The 17,250-nt window shown below is 38.3% G+C and overlaps 1 protein-coding gene across 3 annotated transcripts; it reads right to left on the bottom strand.

The window, feature by feature from the left end:
* Positions 1-1,279: 1,279 nt before the first annotated feature.
* Positions 1,280-16,886, bottom strand: LOC103705007 (glutamine--fructose-6-phosphate aminotransferase [isomerizing] 1-like). Of its 3 annotated transcripts, none has more exons than XM_008788567.6 (11): positions 16,422-16,886; positions 13,921-14,093; positions 10,317-10,428; positions 9,221-9,366; positions 8,236-8,397; positions 4,900-5,221; positions 4,553-4,803; positions 4,353-4,467; positions 3,952-4,207; positions 3,702-3,870; positions 1,280-1,601 (listed from the first exon to the last, which is right to left on the bottom strand). In XM_008788567.6, exons 1-11 carry the CDS (start codon positions 16,693-16,695, stop codon positions 1,518-1,520), a joined length of 2,064 nt encoding a protein of 687 aa, XP_008786789.4. In that variant the 5' UTR covers positions 16,696-16,886; the 3' UTR covers positions 1,280-1,517. The 3 variants fall into 3 exon arrangements, with proteins under 3 accessions (XP_008786789.4, XP_038988248.3, XP_026659634.3); XM_039132320.3 differs by having other exon boundaries at positions 1,280-1,676; positions 16,422-16,876; XM_026803833.4 differs by having other exon boundaries at positions 13,974-14,093; positions 16,422-16,844.
* Positions 16,887-17,250: the final 364 nt, after the last annotated feature.

Below are 17,250 nucleotides of genomic sequence, written 5' to 3'. Positions count from 1 at the left end.
CTCTCTCTTTTCAACAGAGGAAGCTAGTAAGGGACTTTGATGAAAAGGACTTTTCGGTTTGTTCCAAATTGATGATCTTTTGCGATTTTGGAGAGATATCTAGTTATAGAATCATAGAAGTTATGAATGGTATGACCAAAAAATGATAGAGAAAAGAAAAGAGAATTAACTGCTGATATCAATTCTGTTGACCATTGAATTAATTAAGACATGTCGTCGTACCTTGTTTATGTGGGGCAGGAAGGGCGCGGAAGCTACTCGGCAGAAGGGAAAAAACGCTATGGCCGCTTAAGAGGAGCTCCTGCGCTTTCCGTTACATACGCTCATGCCAAAGGTTATGCCGAAACCAATGATTTCGCTGGATCTAATGTCTTAAACTTTCAAGGCCCTTAATTTTGTGCCGAATGCTTTGCATGTCCTTGATCATCGTACGATGAATGTCAGAATTGATACAGATTATGACTAGGGGGTCACTTTGAACTTCCACAATGCTGACCGCAATACAAAGCTTCTATTTTTAAAGCTCCTCGGTCAGTTTTGCCTTCATGTCATTGGAAAGCATAAAGGTTAAAAGAATTTGAGTTTTTCCTGTCCACCGAGCTCAGTTAGGCCTTGAGGATTCATGAGAATAACATGACGATGATACATATCGCATCCTAAACCCTAAACCCTGTATTTTGTAGTGTTGCGGACCTGCTAATTAGCATATACTGCAGGATGATAAACTTGAGCGCCAGGATGATCTGATATGCAATGCAGCAAATTCGAAGCATTAGCTCCGAACCGAAATGGATCATTGTGGGGCATTTTTCCAGGGATGAGATCATGTCCTGCCTCCATGGCAGCAGTTATTTCTGGTTACCATGGAAAGCCATGCTCCATTGATGCGAAGGATTTCAAAACCCAGATAAAATAGCAATCCTTGGAAGCCAAGATTTGAGATTTTATCACTAATAAATGGGGTCATACCGCCGTCCATTAGCACCAGCTTCACTAAAGCACATCCATGCGCGTTGAGGTGTAACCTGAAAGTCAATTCCCTATTATTCCGCATGAACTATGAAGGAAATAAGTCTGTGAGCACCCTGGTAGTATCCCTTGCCACAGCAGCAATTGCACTTGTTTCTGCACTGTATACCACATTCTGCCTGGTAGAGTAACTGAAAGGTAGTGGACTTCAGTGTGTAAAATAAAGGGTTTTGGGAGGACAAACTGTAAATAAACACTTAAATTAACACTACAAGATAACACTTACTAGACAAATGAATTCTCTCTCCGCTGAATCGCCAACATCAATGCATCTTTTTCACTAAAATCCAATTTGCACTCCAGAAGTTAGTAACGGAAGTGATAACTTATACACCCAGGGAATTGATTTTATGCATCCCAGTATGTTACTACATAATATTAACATATTGGGGAAACAGACTACACGGTGAACTACAAAGAATTGAAATCCCGACTATGATCAAGTCTCCTCTGACTCAAAAGAATTTGCACAAAGAATCAGGCTTGTTTCATTGTGTCGTCACACTCTTTGCAAGATTCCTTGGTTGGTCCACGTCATAGCCTCGTAGAACTGTTAGATGATATGCTAGCAGCTGCAGACGAAGAGCAGAAATAAATGAGCAAACTCATACACTTCCTGTCGGAGAAGCCATTCACCTCCAATTTAACTGGCATTTGTTGACCAAAAGTCACACATATACCAACAGCACCAAATAAAGGGTGATTATTACAAGTAACGTAGTGTTCAGATGAAGCAAAAACACACAAATTATTCATTGCTTGGACTATCAAAAATGTTGGCAAATGTAAACAAAGTATGCGGCCGAGAAAAACAAGGCATATGAAACAGATGTTGAACCTATGACTGTCTGGAAAACTTTGTGGCCTATCATTCATGGGCACATCATCATGAATGTATTTAACTCCCAGTCCCAGAAATGCTGTCTGGGAAAATTCCATATATTCACTAGGTTGATGTTCACTCAGCTTAAGTCATCTGGTTAGTGTCTAGCTTAATTACGATTTACGAATCCTTGCATCGAATCCAAGTGAATATAAGGGATTAAAATCCTATAATCTACAAAATATAAGACAAGAAGCTAGACTTTTTAAGTGATACAATAATCATGTCAAATAAATAAGTCCAAGTAGTGTGGATAGTCTTCAGAGACCCAAAGTGGTAGAAGACAATCCCTTTTGAAGACTATCTTAGCAGCATCGCTTGAACTCTCTCAAAGCCGAAACTGAGAAAGTAAGTCTTCTCTCTCTCTCTCTCTCTCTCTCTCTCTCGTGTCCGAAAGGGTTTCAGGTGTTGATGCTCCAGCATCCCTCTCTCTCTCTTCCCGCCCCCCCCTCTCCTCCGTGTTCCCTTCTCCCTCTACCTCTCCCTATTTCGGTTCGCCACAGGACGGTACAGTATGGACTCATACTATGCTAAACCAGTCACTAGCCCATATGCCCTCCAATACCAGTTCAGCAAACCTTGTTACCAAGTATTGGTGTTGTTCTATCCATCTAACCATTGTTTCAAAATGTTGTATCATGTGGTGGTGCAGTCTTTTGACCAATATGCAATAATTTCTGATGTTCAAAACCAAGGTCTGCCATACCGGCCCGTACGAGCCGGTACGTTCCGGTACCGCCCTAAACCGATATCGGATCAGCGTAGAATTCGGTACCGGAAGCTTATCGCTGGAGAATCAGTATGAAACCGGTACGAGACCGGTACAGAACCGGTAAGTGGAACCCCAAAACTCAGCCATTCCGGTACCCCCTGCCACCAGTATGGCGGACCTTGTTCAAAACCCTTACAAGGAATTCAGAATCAAAAATATGACGAAAGGATCAGAATTTGAGGTATGATGGCCAAAGTCAAAGTTTAGGAATCCTTCTCGTAAAGCTTGCAGGTTTGAAGTTCAGGGACCAAACGAAGGCAGGATAAGACTTCCAGCAGGCTAATCTGAACTGCAGAGAATATGGGTTTAATCTATCTGGAATAGTATGAAGCCGAGCACTGCAAAGGGGTTGACTGGCCTCTTTAACTTCAGGAATTTCAAGGCTGCAACATGACTGATTGGACAAAATAATAACAAAGCAGCTCTGTGTGCGCACGCGTGTTGCGGGGGAGGGGCAGTATATATGTTTATGGAGCATGATTGTATCAATCAGTGGATCATAAAGCCCTAAAACAGGAAGGAAGGGTCATGGAAGTCGCAACAGGTAATAAAGTTAGTTAAAACACACAAAGTGAATAGTACATTCACAGGGCTTTGCTGTCCCCACAGTTTAGGTGGTGCTTACTGTTTCTAGTTATTTGGTGGATCAAACAAAATGAACAACTAGTTCAACCAGTTTGGACTATATCAAACATTCATTTGCTTTAATATCCAGGTCTTTTTACAAAAAGTACTTAATTGGAATCTACTATCAAGTGCCAATTTTTACAAACTGGCCTTCTCAAAAGGCCACTTTGTGTTTTGACAGGAACATAAATGAAGGGATCGATGTAAACCGAAGAAAGAGCATTTTCATCTAAATTCAACAAATTGACGATCGGAGCAAGACAGAAAGCCTTCATAAGATGAATATCTTTTATATCTGGAAATAAGCCTACAGGCTAGATTTAAAGATTATATGAAATTTGTTAAGAATGAAAAAAGAAATCCAAGAAGAATTGTTCAACGCTTTCATACCTGCAAAGGAACGATATTAATTACTGGTTGAAGGCAATCTGCAACCTGAGGGACCTCAATAACTCTGCAAGATCCATTAGGACATACAGAGGATGCATCTCCCTTTGAGCACATAACAATCAAGCGACCATTACGTGCGTGAAGCTGCTGAATTACTGATTGCTGTTTACTGTTGACAAATAAAACAGAACTATATTCAGTAAAATAGATGCTTTCCAACTAGGGCTCCCTTACATTGTAAGACACTGACCTGAAACAAGCATCATGTGTGGCAATAACAATGATGGGGAGAGTCTCATCCACTAGTGCCAATGGACCATGTTTCATTTCACCCGCAAGCATACCTTCACTGTGCATGAGTGCTACTTCCTTCACTTTTAAAGCACCCTCTAAAGCAGTGGCATAGTTGTAACCTCTACCAAACACAAAAAGTGATTGCGCCTCTATTAATGACTCAGCCAGATCTTTCATTTCATTATCCAGTTTCAGGACCTCACTTACTTTATCTGCAAAAAGGAAAAGGAAGTAAAAAAGAAAAGCTCCATCTATCTACTTCCTGAATCATTTTTGTTTTCAGAACAAAATGCTCTTAAAAGCTATGCTGCACATTTGCAAATTATCCCATGTGAAGCATTCCAAATAAAAACATACTTGGTAGGTCAGGAAGAGCATTAATAATAGCCTCCCTTTTAGATTGTGTGGATATTTTGTCAGCTCCAATAGCCAATGCCATCATGACCATAACTACTATCTGACTCGTGTATGCCTGAGACATTATAAAGAGAAAACCAATAAAGCCAGAGTACTACATAATTAAAGCAGGAAGAAAAAAAGTAGATAACAGTTCTCACTTTCGTGCTAGCAACACCTATCTCACATCCGGCATTTATGTGAACACCGCAGTGTGTTTTTCTGGCTAATGTACTACCTACAGTATTTGTTATGCCAACACACAATGCCCCATTTTCTAAGGCATATTCAAGGGCAAGTAGGGTATCTGCAGTTTCCCCAGACTGACTAACAAAAACTGCCGTATCTTCTCTATACATCGCACCCTGCCTGTCCAGCAAGTCACTTGCAAGCTCCAAAGTAACAGGGATACCTTTTATTGTTAAGATAAAACATCAATCAACATATAAAAATTATGTAATTATTTTATCTGACCATCAAGAAAAGTCTCATATCAATCCATCCTTACCAGATAGCTCTTCCATAAATGGTCTTGCAGCTAAAGCTGCATTATAACTTGTACCACAACCAATGAAGATGATCCTTGTGCTGTGCCTGATTGTTTTCAGGTGATCCTTGAGACCACCCAAGACCACATCATTATCTCTGAGCCTTCCCCTCATTGTTGTAGTTAAAGAATGTGGTTGTTCATGAATTTCTTTCTGCATGAAGTGATCATAGTTTCCCTTCTTTATTTGCTCAACCTCCATCTCAAGAACAGATAATGCACGTTGCACTGATGCTGGCTTCTCTTTTCCATAGTCAAACTTGAGGATTGATACACAACCATCCTGGTCCAATCACAACATTGATGACTAACCATTACTTTATATATAAACACGAAATATGAGATTCAGTATGTAAAAATTTAAAAGGATAAAGCAGATCAACTCCAAGCTTCAATCCCACCAATATTATAAGCACCAGCACCATTAACAGGAGAATCACAGGATGTCACTTAAATTCCAATTCTTAAGAGTACTACTACAAGGAAACAGAAAAAAATATATACATGAGAAGTGAATGACAGGAAAAAGACATTAACACATCTCCAGAAGTGTTAGCCTTGTTGCCAAACAAGGACATATATGGGAAGATGGTGTAGAGATGTGTGAATATATGACACAAAATACAAAAGGGTGGGAAGAGGAAAATAATGGCAACTAGCTTTACGAAACCTCATTCACTAAGTACTCCTATTTAGGGCAACCTTTAATGTTATTTTAAGCAATCCTCTTTAACAACTTTTATCCATGTTTCCTTAAATCTACTTTTGTTCCTCTCAAGAGGAGAGGATATCTGCTCCTCTCGATCTTGGAATCGATGATGGGACATCTAAATCGAACATGAAAACTGTTGAGCATAATCTCTACCACTAAACATGCCTAAAAATAAAAAATCACATATTTTGAGGTCTCTAAACTATGCATCACGTAGACACTAGTTCTGATGCGTACTGTGCAAAAAGACTCTTCTGGTCACTTTCTTATGGCCTACGCTCCGGTTCACCAGTCTCAAGAAGTACCCAAACCGGACGACTTCTAGCCCAGGTCCTACTACCAGTCCGGAGACAATTGAATTACCTTCTTATATCAAGTTCAAAAAATCTTGATCTAACACCGTCACTGCCCTTGGCTGGTCTAGGGCCCTAGACCTGGTGGTGAACGACTTCAGCTATAAAATCCTAATCCAACATTGCCGTATATAATGGTATTAGGATTTTCAAGAACAGCTTAGGAGAACATCAGATTTCCACAATCGATTGGGTACACAAAAGGTTCTTACGATAAGAGGTTTTTCTTTCTCTCTGCTATCTCCTAGAGGCCGGCATTGGGGAATCCCCTCTTTCTTGCTCTGTCTTCCCTACGAACTGTGGACATAGGAAGTCAAGCCAAGGCCTTTCCTTCGCTCGATTCCGACGAAGTCATGGTCTCAGGTCCGTCTATTTAAATTGAGAATTTACATGATATATGAGATGGACTTTGCTCATCTCTAGAGCATAGGGTATCTAATCATCTCAATTCCGAAATCAATAAAGAAACTCAACTCAATCCGACTAAGCCTTATCCTAAACTAGTTGGGGTCGGCTATATGAATCCTTTTCCTCTATTTCGCTCAGTTTAGGGCCATAATTTTTCAAAGACGTTAAGATATCAAGTCCTTTTTTTACCACTTTATCCTATATGATGTTCAATCTACCTCTACCCCTCTTCATTCTTTCCGCATGTACCAAATCACTCCATACTACATCCCACATGATTCCAAAATCAAAAATTGAAAACTTAATCAAAGACCCACACTATTGATCATGACCTATCATGATATGCACATGTTAAAATATATACAAATTGAAAATTACTAGATTTTAATGCTTATATCATAGCAAAATATGGTCGCCTATTATTTTAACCCTTCATTTTTATATCCACATGATGCATAAGTTAGGGACCACTAAAATATGTGTTGTTTGATTGTTAGGCAATTTCGGTGGTATAGATCATGATCAATGATGTAGATTTTCAATTTGGATGACCCATTATTGATTTCAGAGTCGAGAGGAGTAGATAACCTCTCCTTTTGAGAGGAGAGCAAAGTTCTTCCTCCATAATTCCAATTGAACATTTAATCTTTTTTCTTTTCTCATCAAACTATAATATACCACTAATAAAAAAAACTAACCAATGTAAATTCTCCAAATATGAGAAGTTCATCTGTGTTTAGTGTAAAAAGTACGGGCTTAATGCAGCTCCTTAATGTAAACCCACAGTCCGAACATGCCCTTGTGATGTAACATCTTGTCACAATTGCAATGCTTTAGCATTAATGTCCTCAATAATTTCATTGCATTGCAAAACCTAGGAGATTAACTTTCCTAGACTTTATGCTATGCCTTCTTCAAACTGATTCTTCTTCATATTATTCTATGAATTGCCTAGGAAAGAACATAGCCTCCATTTCTGACATTCTTAGTAAATACCAAATGGTTCTCCAAGATTTTCATCATTTTTCTTGGTCTTTGTTCAATCATTATCTCCAATAATTTAATAGAGTGGCTCAAGAATATAATTGCACGATAATTAGAATAGTTTGCACATCTCTTTTATTCTTATAAATAAGCACCTCGGTACTTCTCCAACATTTAACATTTTCCTAGTTTTCAAAAATCTTATATGTATTCGTAACTCAACACAATATCACAATGATTTTCCAAATCTCAGTTGGCATTTCATTTGGTCCTAATGCCTCATCTTTTTGCATCCTTTTCAAAGTTATATCCATTTCAGTTTTTTAAATTGAACAAAAAGAAAGTTGATTCATATTAGACACAACAAGAATAAACCATCACTAAGATTCACAAAAATACTTCAGAGGAATTTGTAACTTTAAACTGTATCCACAAATTCAAGAAACAGAAACAGTAACCAGAATTGATTCTATTTTTTGTACTGGATAAAGCACATAAAAAATAACATGATCCATTGTCTTGAAATGGATTAGTTACTACCACCAAGAAAATTCAGCATTGAGACCTGAAGTGACAAAAACTCTCTTGTGGGATCTGTAATGAAACTTCACAATAAAAAGATACATGTACTAAAGGGTTCATGACCCCGCAACAAGTACAAAGTTATTGAGTAGTGAAGCACCAAAAAATAAATAACACAGGGAAGAACACAAATTATTTTGTTAGGGGTAAGTTCCAATTTAATCATCTGTATGATAACTAGGATGAACAAAAAAGAACAGGAAAGTCAAAAATATTGAAAATGTTATTAACAGGAGAGAATGTAAAGTGAAATATCACCTTGATGTGGACAACTTCATCATCTTCAATAGCCAAATAGTTTTTAGTATGTTCCACAATAGCACATAAATCACTGGAAAAGAAAAATTCTTTTGGCTTCCCATTTGTTGTGAGGGTTTTGTCGTCATGAAATAATGTTCCACAATTTGCATCAGCTAGTTCCTGAGAACAAAGAAAACTTGTAGTGATAAATCCACATAATGATGCACAATTTGTTACAAATAGCAAGGTAATATCAGGAAATGACAACACAATCACCAGAAATTTCAGCACTCAAACAATCTATAGGGACTTTAGTATGCAATATCAAAGCTATTTCGTGAAGCTCATGATAAATGCAGAAATTAATGATTTTTGTTGAAATTGAATGACCACGCAGAGCTTGCTACTATGGTTTTTAATAATTAATACGGAAAGGGTAGCCATTTTAAAACAAGTAAAAAGAGATTTATGTTGCATCATAATATGCAAGGCATCAAAAGGACCAGCAGCCTCCAAGATTGCAATCACATGTAGGGCCTGTTTGGGAAAATCCAGCAGGATAGGCCAAGGGGGGGAAGGAGCAGAAGAGATTGGGGCATAGTGTGGCCCAATTGCCATGGGATTTTTTTTTATTTTAAAAAAGGACTTCTCGAGGTGATTAGGCCCCCCCTGCCCTCTCCCTCTCCCGCTTATCACCAACCCAGCCCCACCAACTACCCCCACCCCCCCGGCTCTTCCCAAAAACATGCACACTCTCTTAAGCCTATCCTGCCAGATTTTCCCAAACAGGCCTATAATCTGTATTGGATTGATATGCTTGCATGCATCTTTTGATTCCAGTGAGCAAAGCGCATGTCTATAGTAGCACTACATGCAGCAATATGCATCATTTCTTCTCAAGAGATCATGAAGCCCCATAAGATCATAACAAAAAACCAGTTGAAATCATTATGTTTAACACAAAAACTTCTTCTGGCTGATGCAGGATATCAGCGAGACTTACTTTGACACCCAGGATCAATGTGCTACCACGCTTGCAGGCAATTAGCTCATTTGGATAGTGTGGACTTTTAAATATAAGTGCATATGCTCCTTCAAGCTGCCTCATTACTTCTGTAACAACTTGAGTAAAAGTGACAGTCTGTTCACCTGCAGGATAGAGAGGGAGAAGAAGATGTGAGTTGAACTTATAATTGCATATCCTTTTTCTTTCTCCTTCTCTCTCTCTTTCTTAGTTGATTAATAGAAGTAATCATGAGAACAACCAAACACACGCATGCACAGGAATATGAGAAGACATGCAACCAATACAACCACCAGTACCTTTTATCCACACCACTGCAAAGAAATAATAGAGCAAGGATGATGAGGAACCCCATAATGGGAAGCAAAATGGAAAAATTAAATGGAAATAAATGCAAGGCATGTATCAAAGAGTCAAGAGAAACACTGGCCACTACCAAGAACAAAATTGTGGCAATGCTGAATGAGTGGGCAAATTTAAAATGTCATAGTTTTGCATTAACTAAATTTCTTTTAATTTGAGACCTAATCAATTATCAACATTCTATAGAAGAGATGGGTAGCCGATCCTATTTCTTGGAAATGGCAATATTTTCACAATTATCTACTAATTTCTTAAAAACTTGACTATTTACTAGTACTTCAATATTTCTATTTAATCATGTTAAACAATTTATCAAAATCTTCTCTGAAATATCAAGCTTACGAAATCATCTACAGGGAAAAGTAAATACAAGGTTTTGTTTGTGTATAAGCTAGCTAACATAATATAAATTTTCACATGGTGCAAATGCAATGTTGAAAATGATATGCATACACATACAGAATCAAGTGCATCAAGAATTGCCTGATCAAGTTACAAGATATCACACATCTGAAAAACATTAGATATTGTGTTATTCCATGTAGGTAGACAGAAAGCAATATATTCATTCACGAATTGATAATGGTGAACCCATGCATATCAAGATAAACAAATGACATTTGGCTGAACCGGAGTTCCTACCTACAAGCTTTCACAAGATCAAACAGATTTCTACTAGTGACTAATACTAAATCAGGAAAACAAACAATACCTCCTTCATCACGAGCCTTATCAAATACAAACTTAGCAAGCTTTGGAATAACCTCTGTGTCAGTTTCTGATTCAAATGTAAACCCATGTCTAATTAATGTCTCCTTTAGAACCTGAAGAGACAAATATGGAGACGAAATTATATTTGAGAAAGACTTAGATCTTTGCTGATTTTTCTAAATAAGTAAAACATAATGTTTATGCAAGATCTTATTGGCAGCATAACAAACACACATTTTACAATTTCAGCCAAAGTTGAGAAAGTTTAATACATATAAAGAGAAGGCAAACCTAAGGAGATCCAAAGCTTATGTAAGAAACTAACAAAAGGGATTTAAACTTTAGCTTACTACAAGAATGCCTTTAATAGGAGAAACATGGACATTGTGCTTAGTGCAAGCACGAAATGCAAAGAATAATTAAGAACAATAAACTTTTCATGACTATATTTTTCCTATAATACCACAATGGAAAAACCAAAAATGGAACTAAATAAGATGATAAAGGGCAACTATGACATGACAAATCTTTTTATGAGATAATGAAATTATTGAAGCTGAAATATATCATAAGATAAGCGGTGAACACCAGATTTCAAGTCAAACTCAATCATGTGAAAGCAAAAGACGGAGGTCCAATATTGATGATCCAAGCCACTGAATATGCTCTACTACCTCTAAACTACTAAAAAATCATGTGATTTGGAGACCCTAGCATATGCACCTAGAGGTAGCAAATAGCATTCAACAACTAGGATCATCAACATCGGATCCCCATCTTCCGATTTCACCTAACTAGATTTGACCTGAAATCTGTTCAACTGGATCCTAGTCTAACTCCATAAGGTAATTGTTAAGTCTTAGATCAATAAATGCAATGGTGACACCCAATTTCCATAATATTAATGTTGTGCAAGGTTGTATGATGGAATTAGAAACCTCTCAGGGGTGGAACATATAGTTTTAGTTTTTATCAGATGTATTTGGTGCTTTGATCTTCAAAGGAAGCAATGTGGATCCATAGTAAAGATCATGGAAGTAACAAGTATAACTACAATTCTATGTATTTGGTATTTTCCAAATTAACTTTGGACACCAAAACTTGTAAACTTTCTTCATCCAACATAGAAGAATATTAAGGATGTGAGTTTATATTTCTTATGCTCAAGAGCTTTGGGAAAGCTTCTGAGCTTCTTAGTCCTTAATTTTGAGTTTTTCTTATTAGAAGTATTGCAGAATAGCTTCCTATGGTCCCATTTCATTGATGGCTAGGAAGTCCAACAATGAAAGGGACATGCAGATTCATTGGACCAGGAATGAATCAACATATGCTAAAATTGCATCGAATCAAACGAGGGTCTACATTGCATCACAAGACCTGTCATGAGTCGAGAGACCTGCTCAAACCTGAAGCATTTCGGGCGGGCTTGGACAAAGATTTTAGGCCTGGCAAGCCGGGCCAAGCCTAAATCATAAGCTCGTTTGTTAAACAGACTGAACTCGGGTTTAGACATTAAAGCCTGACCCGAGCCCGGCCTGGCCTGATTTATTATATATATAAGCCTGAAGCATTTCAGGCGGGCTTGGACAAAGATTTTAGGTCTGGCAGGCTAGGCCAAGCCTAAAGCATAAACTCATTTGTTAAACAGACTGGACTCAGGTTTAGACATTAAAGCCTAACCCGAGCCCAGCTTCGCCTGATATTATATATATATATATATATATATATATATATATATATATATATATATATATATATATATATCACCTATCGCCGCTTATTAGAGATTGCAAGGAAGAACACTGGTTCTCCTCTCCTCTTCCTCCTCGTCCTTGTGAAGAACCCATCCTCCACCTCATCGTCTCTGATTGCAACTGGCAGTTGCCCCTCAACTATTCTTCTTCTTCCATTGCAGTTGTGGCAACCACCCTTCTCCTCCTCCTCTTCTCCCATTTGGGCCCTTTCCCTTATCCAACCCTAACTCCAATGGATCCATTGCCACAATGATGCCATCAATTGCATCGCCACCATGCCAGCTTGCCACTCCTCTATGCCATCAACCATAGCACAGACACTCCTCTATGCCATCAACCACAGCACAGACACTCCTCTATGCGGCCACAATCTCCTTCCAGACATCGTTCCGTAGCAGTACTTGTAGTTGCTCCCATCATCTGAAACCAATGGAGAAGTGGAGTCGTCATGGGAATCTCTAACATTAGGTCCCTAAGGGTAGATCTTACCCCCAGTCTTTGGGATTTCTCCTCGCTTTCTTTGTCATCTTCTTGTTTGTCTTCTTCTTCTCCATACCTAGGTTTAGCGGTAATTTGCCTTATTATTGCATTTGCATCTTAATTTATGTGCTCCTCGGGGAACACCAGGTTGTTTTCTAGAGGAATCAGGAGCTTTTGAATTATCTGCTGTTATTTACAGAGATTATGGTAGGTAAAAGCTCAATTGCTTGTCTTTATTTGGCCTAGCACAGAACTCATGCATTTGTATGTTTGATGAACTCTTGTGAATAGAATATCAGGAAGAAAAGTTGTTCCTCTTTCTCTATTGGAGAATGATTTTGTACCTAATTACATTTTCAATTTGATATAACAATGTGCCGTTATGCACTCTTGTCACATTTTGATTTCTCTAATTAGAAATCTTTCATATTGAAGATCAAGCAATGTTAAATCTCTTCAATAATTGGTCAATCTTTTGCCACAGCAAGCATCTCTCGGCATTCACCCAAAGTTGGATCAAAATCAAGAAGGTAAACAGGACGTTGACTGATGTTTAATTTTAGGTTATCTACACACCAAGGAGAGGTAACCAATGGATTGCTTAGAAGCTTTATCTGCAGTCTTAAAGAGTCTGTTGTTGCTGCCCTGGAGAATCCTTAAAAGTTCTGTACAGTCTCAGATCTGGGTTGTTTAAATACTCGGTTTATTATTAGCATCATAGGCATCAGTATTTCTGATTTTCTATTTGAACACTTCATCTGATTGCTTTGTTTCATTACTCTGTTTCTTTACTCTGACTGATATTTCCATTTCTTGTCTGTATCCAAGCAACTCTCATGAAGAGCTGCTCGACTGTATTTTCTTCCCTTGTGCATAGTTCTCTTGTATCTAATATCGGTTCATTAATAAAAGCTGGGTGGTTCTGTGCCTCCCTATCATCAAAAGCTCACTAAGAAAAGGAAACAGTAAATAGCCTGAATAAAATATATGAGCAGGAACCATATTCTTAAACAGACACTGCAGATAATTAAATCAAGAGAAAGCAATAAAAGCAATGAACATAAACAGGCCTTTTCCCAGATAGACAGGTTTGACTAATTACACAAGCTGACATAAATAGTCAATACATAATTTGACCTCACTAATGTATTACTTCAACGAATTAACTAGGGAGGGCTTGCACAAAGATGTCACCAACTACAAATGACATTATGAAGGAAAAAAGAAAATGACCTAGAAGTGAAATTCTTACTCATTTTACTCTGCTCAATCAGTTTCGAATTATTTCAAGAAATAAGCTCATATCAGCAATATTTACTCGTATTCATTAAAAAAAAAAAGAAGAAGAAGAGACTGAGCACTTAAACGAACCTCATAATTAGTTATAATACCATTATGAACAACAACAAACTCATTCCATGGACCTGATGATTGTGGATGACTATTTCTTGGAGAAGGTGCACCATGAGTAGCCCATCGTGTGTGTGCAATTCCAGCATGAACAGGAAAAGACTTCTCCAAATTTAGGTCCATTGCATCCACCTCTATAAACACAAATAACCTCAAACTGTAAGAGAAAGGAATAGGAAAAACAGGAAATTAAAGGATCTGCATGACTTTTTATAGCCCTATGAAATAAGAAAGAAACACGACCTCAATTTGCATAGTCTCCTTGGATAACAACAGGAAACCAACTTTCATGTAACTAGAAGATAGGAAAGGTGTATAAATTACATTGCCCATAATATCCTAATCCAAAAGGAACAGAAGGTATGAAGTTATCTAGGATTAAGTATTAAGTTATGCGAAAATTAACTGCTTAAGCATATATGGTCCTGAGTTGGCATCCCTATCCACTTGGGAGATGTCCATAGTGCAAATCCTGATGGTGGCATGGCATCCCCAATGTATTTCTCAAAAAAGCATACATGGCACTAGCACCATCTTCTTCCATGTATAAAACTTTCCTATGCCATTAATTTTTTTTTTTTTGCATGAAAACAATCCCAATCGCCACCTTTAAACATAAATATAAAAGCAAGTACTCGATATCACCAACCCACAAAGTCATTAAAAGTTCTTTATAAGCATATGTAGGAACTCTTGCTGGACCGACGAAAACTTGATTCAGATTCTCCAAGAGGGGTACTTTCTTCACGAGCATATATGGGATGAGGACATGTATGCATGTTACACATTCCTCAAGAGTATGTTCCCTTACATGGAACAACAAGAGGTCAGACCTAAAGAAAATCTTTCATATGTCATCTGGAACAACAAGCAAACCAAAAATTGCTTAGGAGCTTATTTGGTTAAACTCAAGTGATAACCTGATCTTATTATGTGATAGATGGTGATATGCTCATTGATATTTATAGTCATAGATAATTAGTACTTCTGCAAAGGGCCTATCTCAATTGTGCTCAGGCTCTTGGACACTGCATGGTACATGACCTCATGTCAACCTATTGCAGTTACATCCCCAAGAATTCTGAAGACTTTTTTTGCATATGCATGGTAACTTTATTTATAAAGTTCACATGCTTACAACCAAGTGAAAGATCAACTACCTTGGTGTTGAACTCAAAATGTGGGTAACTAATTATTATGCTTGCAGTAAATATAAGATCAAAGAATAAGCTACAGGTTCCAGTAACCTGAGCAGAACCACATTTGGATCCTCCTCAATAGAGTACCATCTTTTTTTATTTTGCAATAATAATTAACAAACTTGCTATAAAACTGTAATTAACTCCCACCTACCCATTGTCAGACAAGTACATACAAGAGGGAGAATATTCTAGTCTTCATATCACAACCGCTATAAAGGAGTTGCATCTAACAGCCACATATGAACATGAATGACAGATGTTCCAATCATGGTTAATGTAGTGTTATTTGTTTTCTCTGGCATAACAAATAGGACAGGAAAAAAAAAACTTGTCACTAGAACAACCTAAGAAAATGACAAAAAATGTAAGATTTCTTTTACTCTTTGGCAATAACTATGATAATAAGAACATTGTTGCCCACAAGGCTCAAGTTTTTGTCTGTACCAAAACATTGCTTGTGTGATATTGAGAATCTGAAATCTCCTAAAAGCATGAAGATGTTAGATCATGCAATCTAAAAACAACAGCAAGAACTTATTTCATGTAATGTAATGAATACATGTGCATGAGAAACAACATATAGCGATGGTTTTGGTAGAAGCCTTTAAGCCAAAAACTTGTCCAAATGGGATCAGAGATTCAACGACGTTGCATGCAAAGCCATTCCATGGATGGCTGAAAAAATGAAGAAGAGTTATGGTAAGTATAGCGAGTAAGGCATCTTTACCGAACCAATGCAATATAGGAAAAGCCCCACTTGATACTTTTTTCCAGCACTTAATGGTTCCCAATGCACTGAAACACTATCTCACTACGAGGTTCTCATGATTATTGATTTATACAACTAGCAATTCTCTTCTCCATATTATCCACCCGAAGCTTCATAATAACGATAAACAGTTTTTTTTGTTTCATTAACTCAATCTTAAATTGATCGCCATCAAAGAAACACCTAATTCCACCAAAACATAGAAGATCATGATAATAATCTAAACATGCAAACCCTAAGATCACAAATTTCCCTCAAATTCTTGACTCAATTCTCGTTATGAAGAACAAATCTTCCATAGCAAAGAAAGAATAATTCAAGAAAACAACGGATAAATCAATAAGCCAACATAAGCCGAAAATACATCGAATTCCAAAAAAGGAAAAGAAAAGAAAACCAAAGAACCCGAAAAAAAAAATCAAAAGGCAAAAAGGCCGAACTCAGGAACAAGAACAGGGCTACCCAACCAAACAGAACAAGACCTCACTCACCTGCATACACGGATCCGACGAGAGATTCGATCTTCCCTTCCCGCCGGAAAATAAGGGGCGAGGGCGAATCGTAGGGCGGCCTCCCGGCCTCCTTCCCTCCATTCTCTCCCCCCGCCGCCGGTGCCGGAGGCCAGTCACGATCGGAGTCGATCGCGATACCGGCGGAGTCGTAGCCCCTGTACTCGAGCCGCCTCAGGCCTTTGAAGAGAACGTCGAAGATGTACCTCCTCTCCCTCGTAACATTATAGTTCAAATACGCGAAGATGCCGCACATCTCCCCTCAACCGATCGATCGATCGCTTCTCCTATTTATTCTTCGACTCTTGCGTCGTCTCCGATAGTAATGGATATATCGAGCGAGAGAGGGCGGGGGAGGATTTATTTGAAGAGAGAGAAGCGGGGAGGCCTCCTCCAAAGAGAGAGAAAGAGAGGAGAGGAAGGAGCGGTTCGGGTTCGGATTGGGATATGCGATTCGGTCCCCTTCTCCAAGCCTCGAGTCGTTCGCCGTCAACGCTTCCCTTCGCACGTCCCCATACAAAACCCTATGCGATAACCAAACCCTCCGTCCATTTTTGCCACATGGAATCATCTTCCGTTCCCTTTTGTCGCATAATAATTCATAATTTATACGCGGCGTGCTTGGGTGGAGGCCGTTCTCCTGGTGCGGTATTCTCGTGGAAAGCGTCGTCGGTCGCCGTCGGATCCGGAGAGATATGCTTGTTTGCAAAACGTCTTTGTCGGATTGCATGACGGCAATTAACAATATTTTTTGTTCTACCCCGTACAGGCTCAAAAAAAATCATGACGTCATACCCTTGCAATGATAATA

This window comes from Phoenix dactylifera, chromosome 14 (assembly GCF_051530095.1).
Source record: "Phoenix dactylifera cultivar Ajwa chromosome 14, Ajwa_hap1_PhDact_Kaust_v1.1, whole genome shotgun sequence".
Taxonomy (NCBI): domain Eukaryota; kingdom Viridiplantae; phylum Streptophyta; class Magnoliopsida; order Arecales; family Arecaceae; genus Phoenix; species Phoenix dactylifera.
The sequence above is the reverse complement of the archived record's forward strand: the minus strand, read 5'-3'. Positions and strand labels throughout refer to the sequence as shown.

Excerpts from the sequence above, each read along its gene's own strand:
- LOC103705007 (XM_008788567.6), bottom strand. The coding sequence starts at position 16,695 with ATGTGCGGCATCTTCGCGTATTTGAACTATAATGTTACGAGGGAGAGG. Across the intron at positions 9,367-10,316 it reads TAAGGCTCGTGATGAAGGAG|GTGAACAGACTGTCACTTTT; the intron begins GTATTGTTTGTT and ends TCTATCCTGCAG. Across the intron at positions 8,398-9,220 it reads CATTGATCCTGGGTGTCAAA|GAACTAGCTGATGCAAATTG; the intron begins GTAAGTCTCGCT and ends CTTTGTTCTCAG.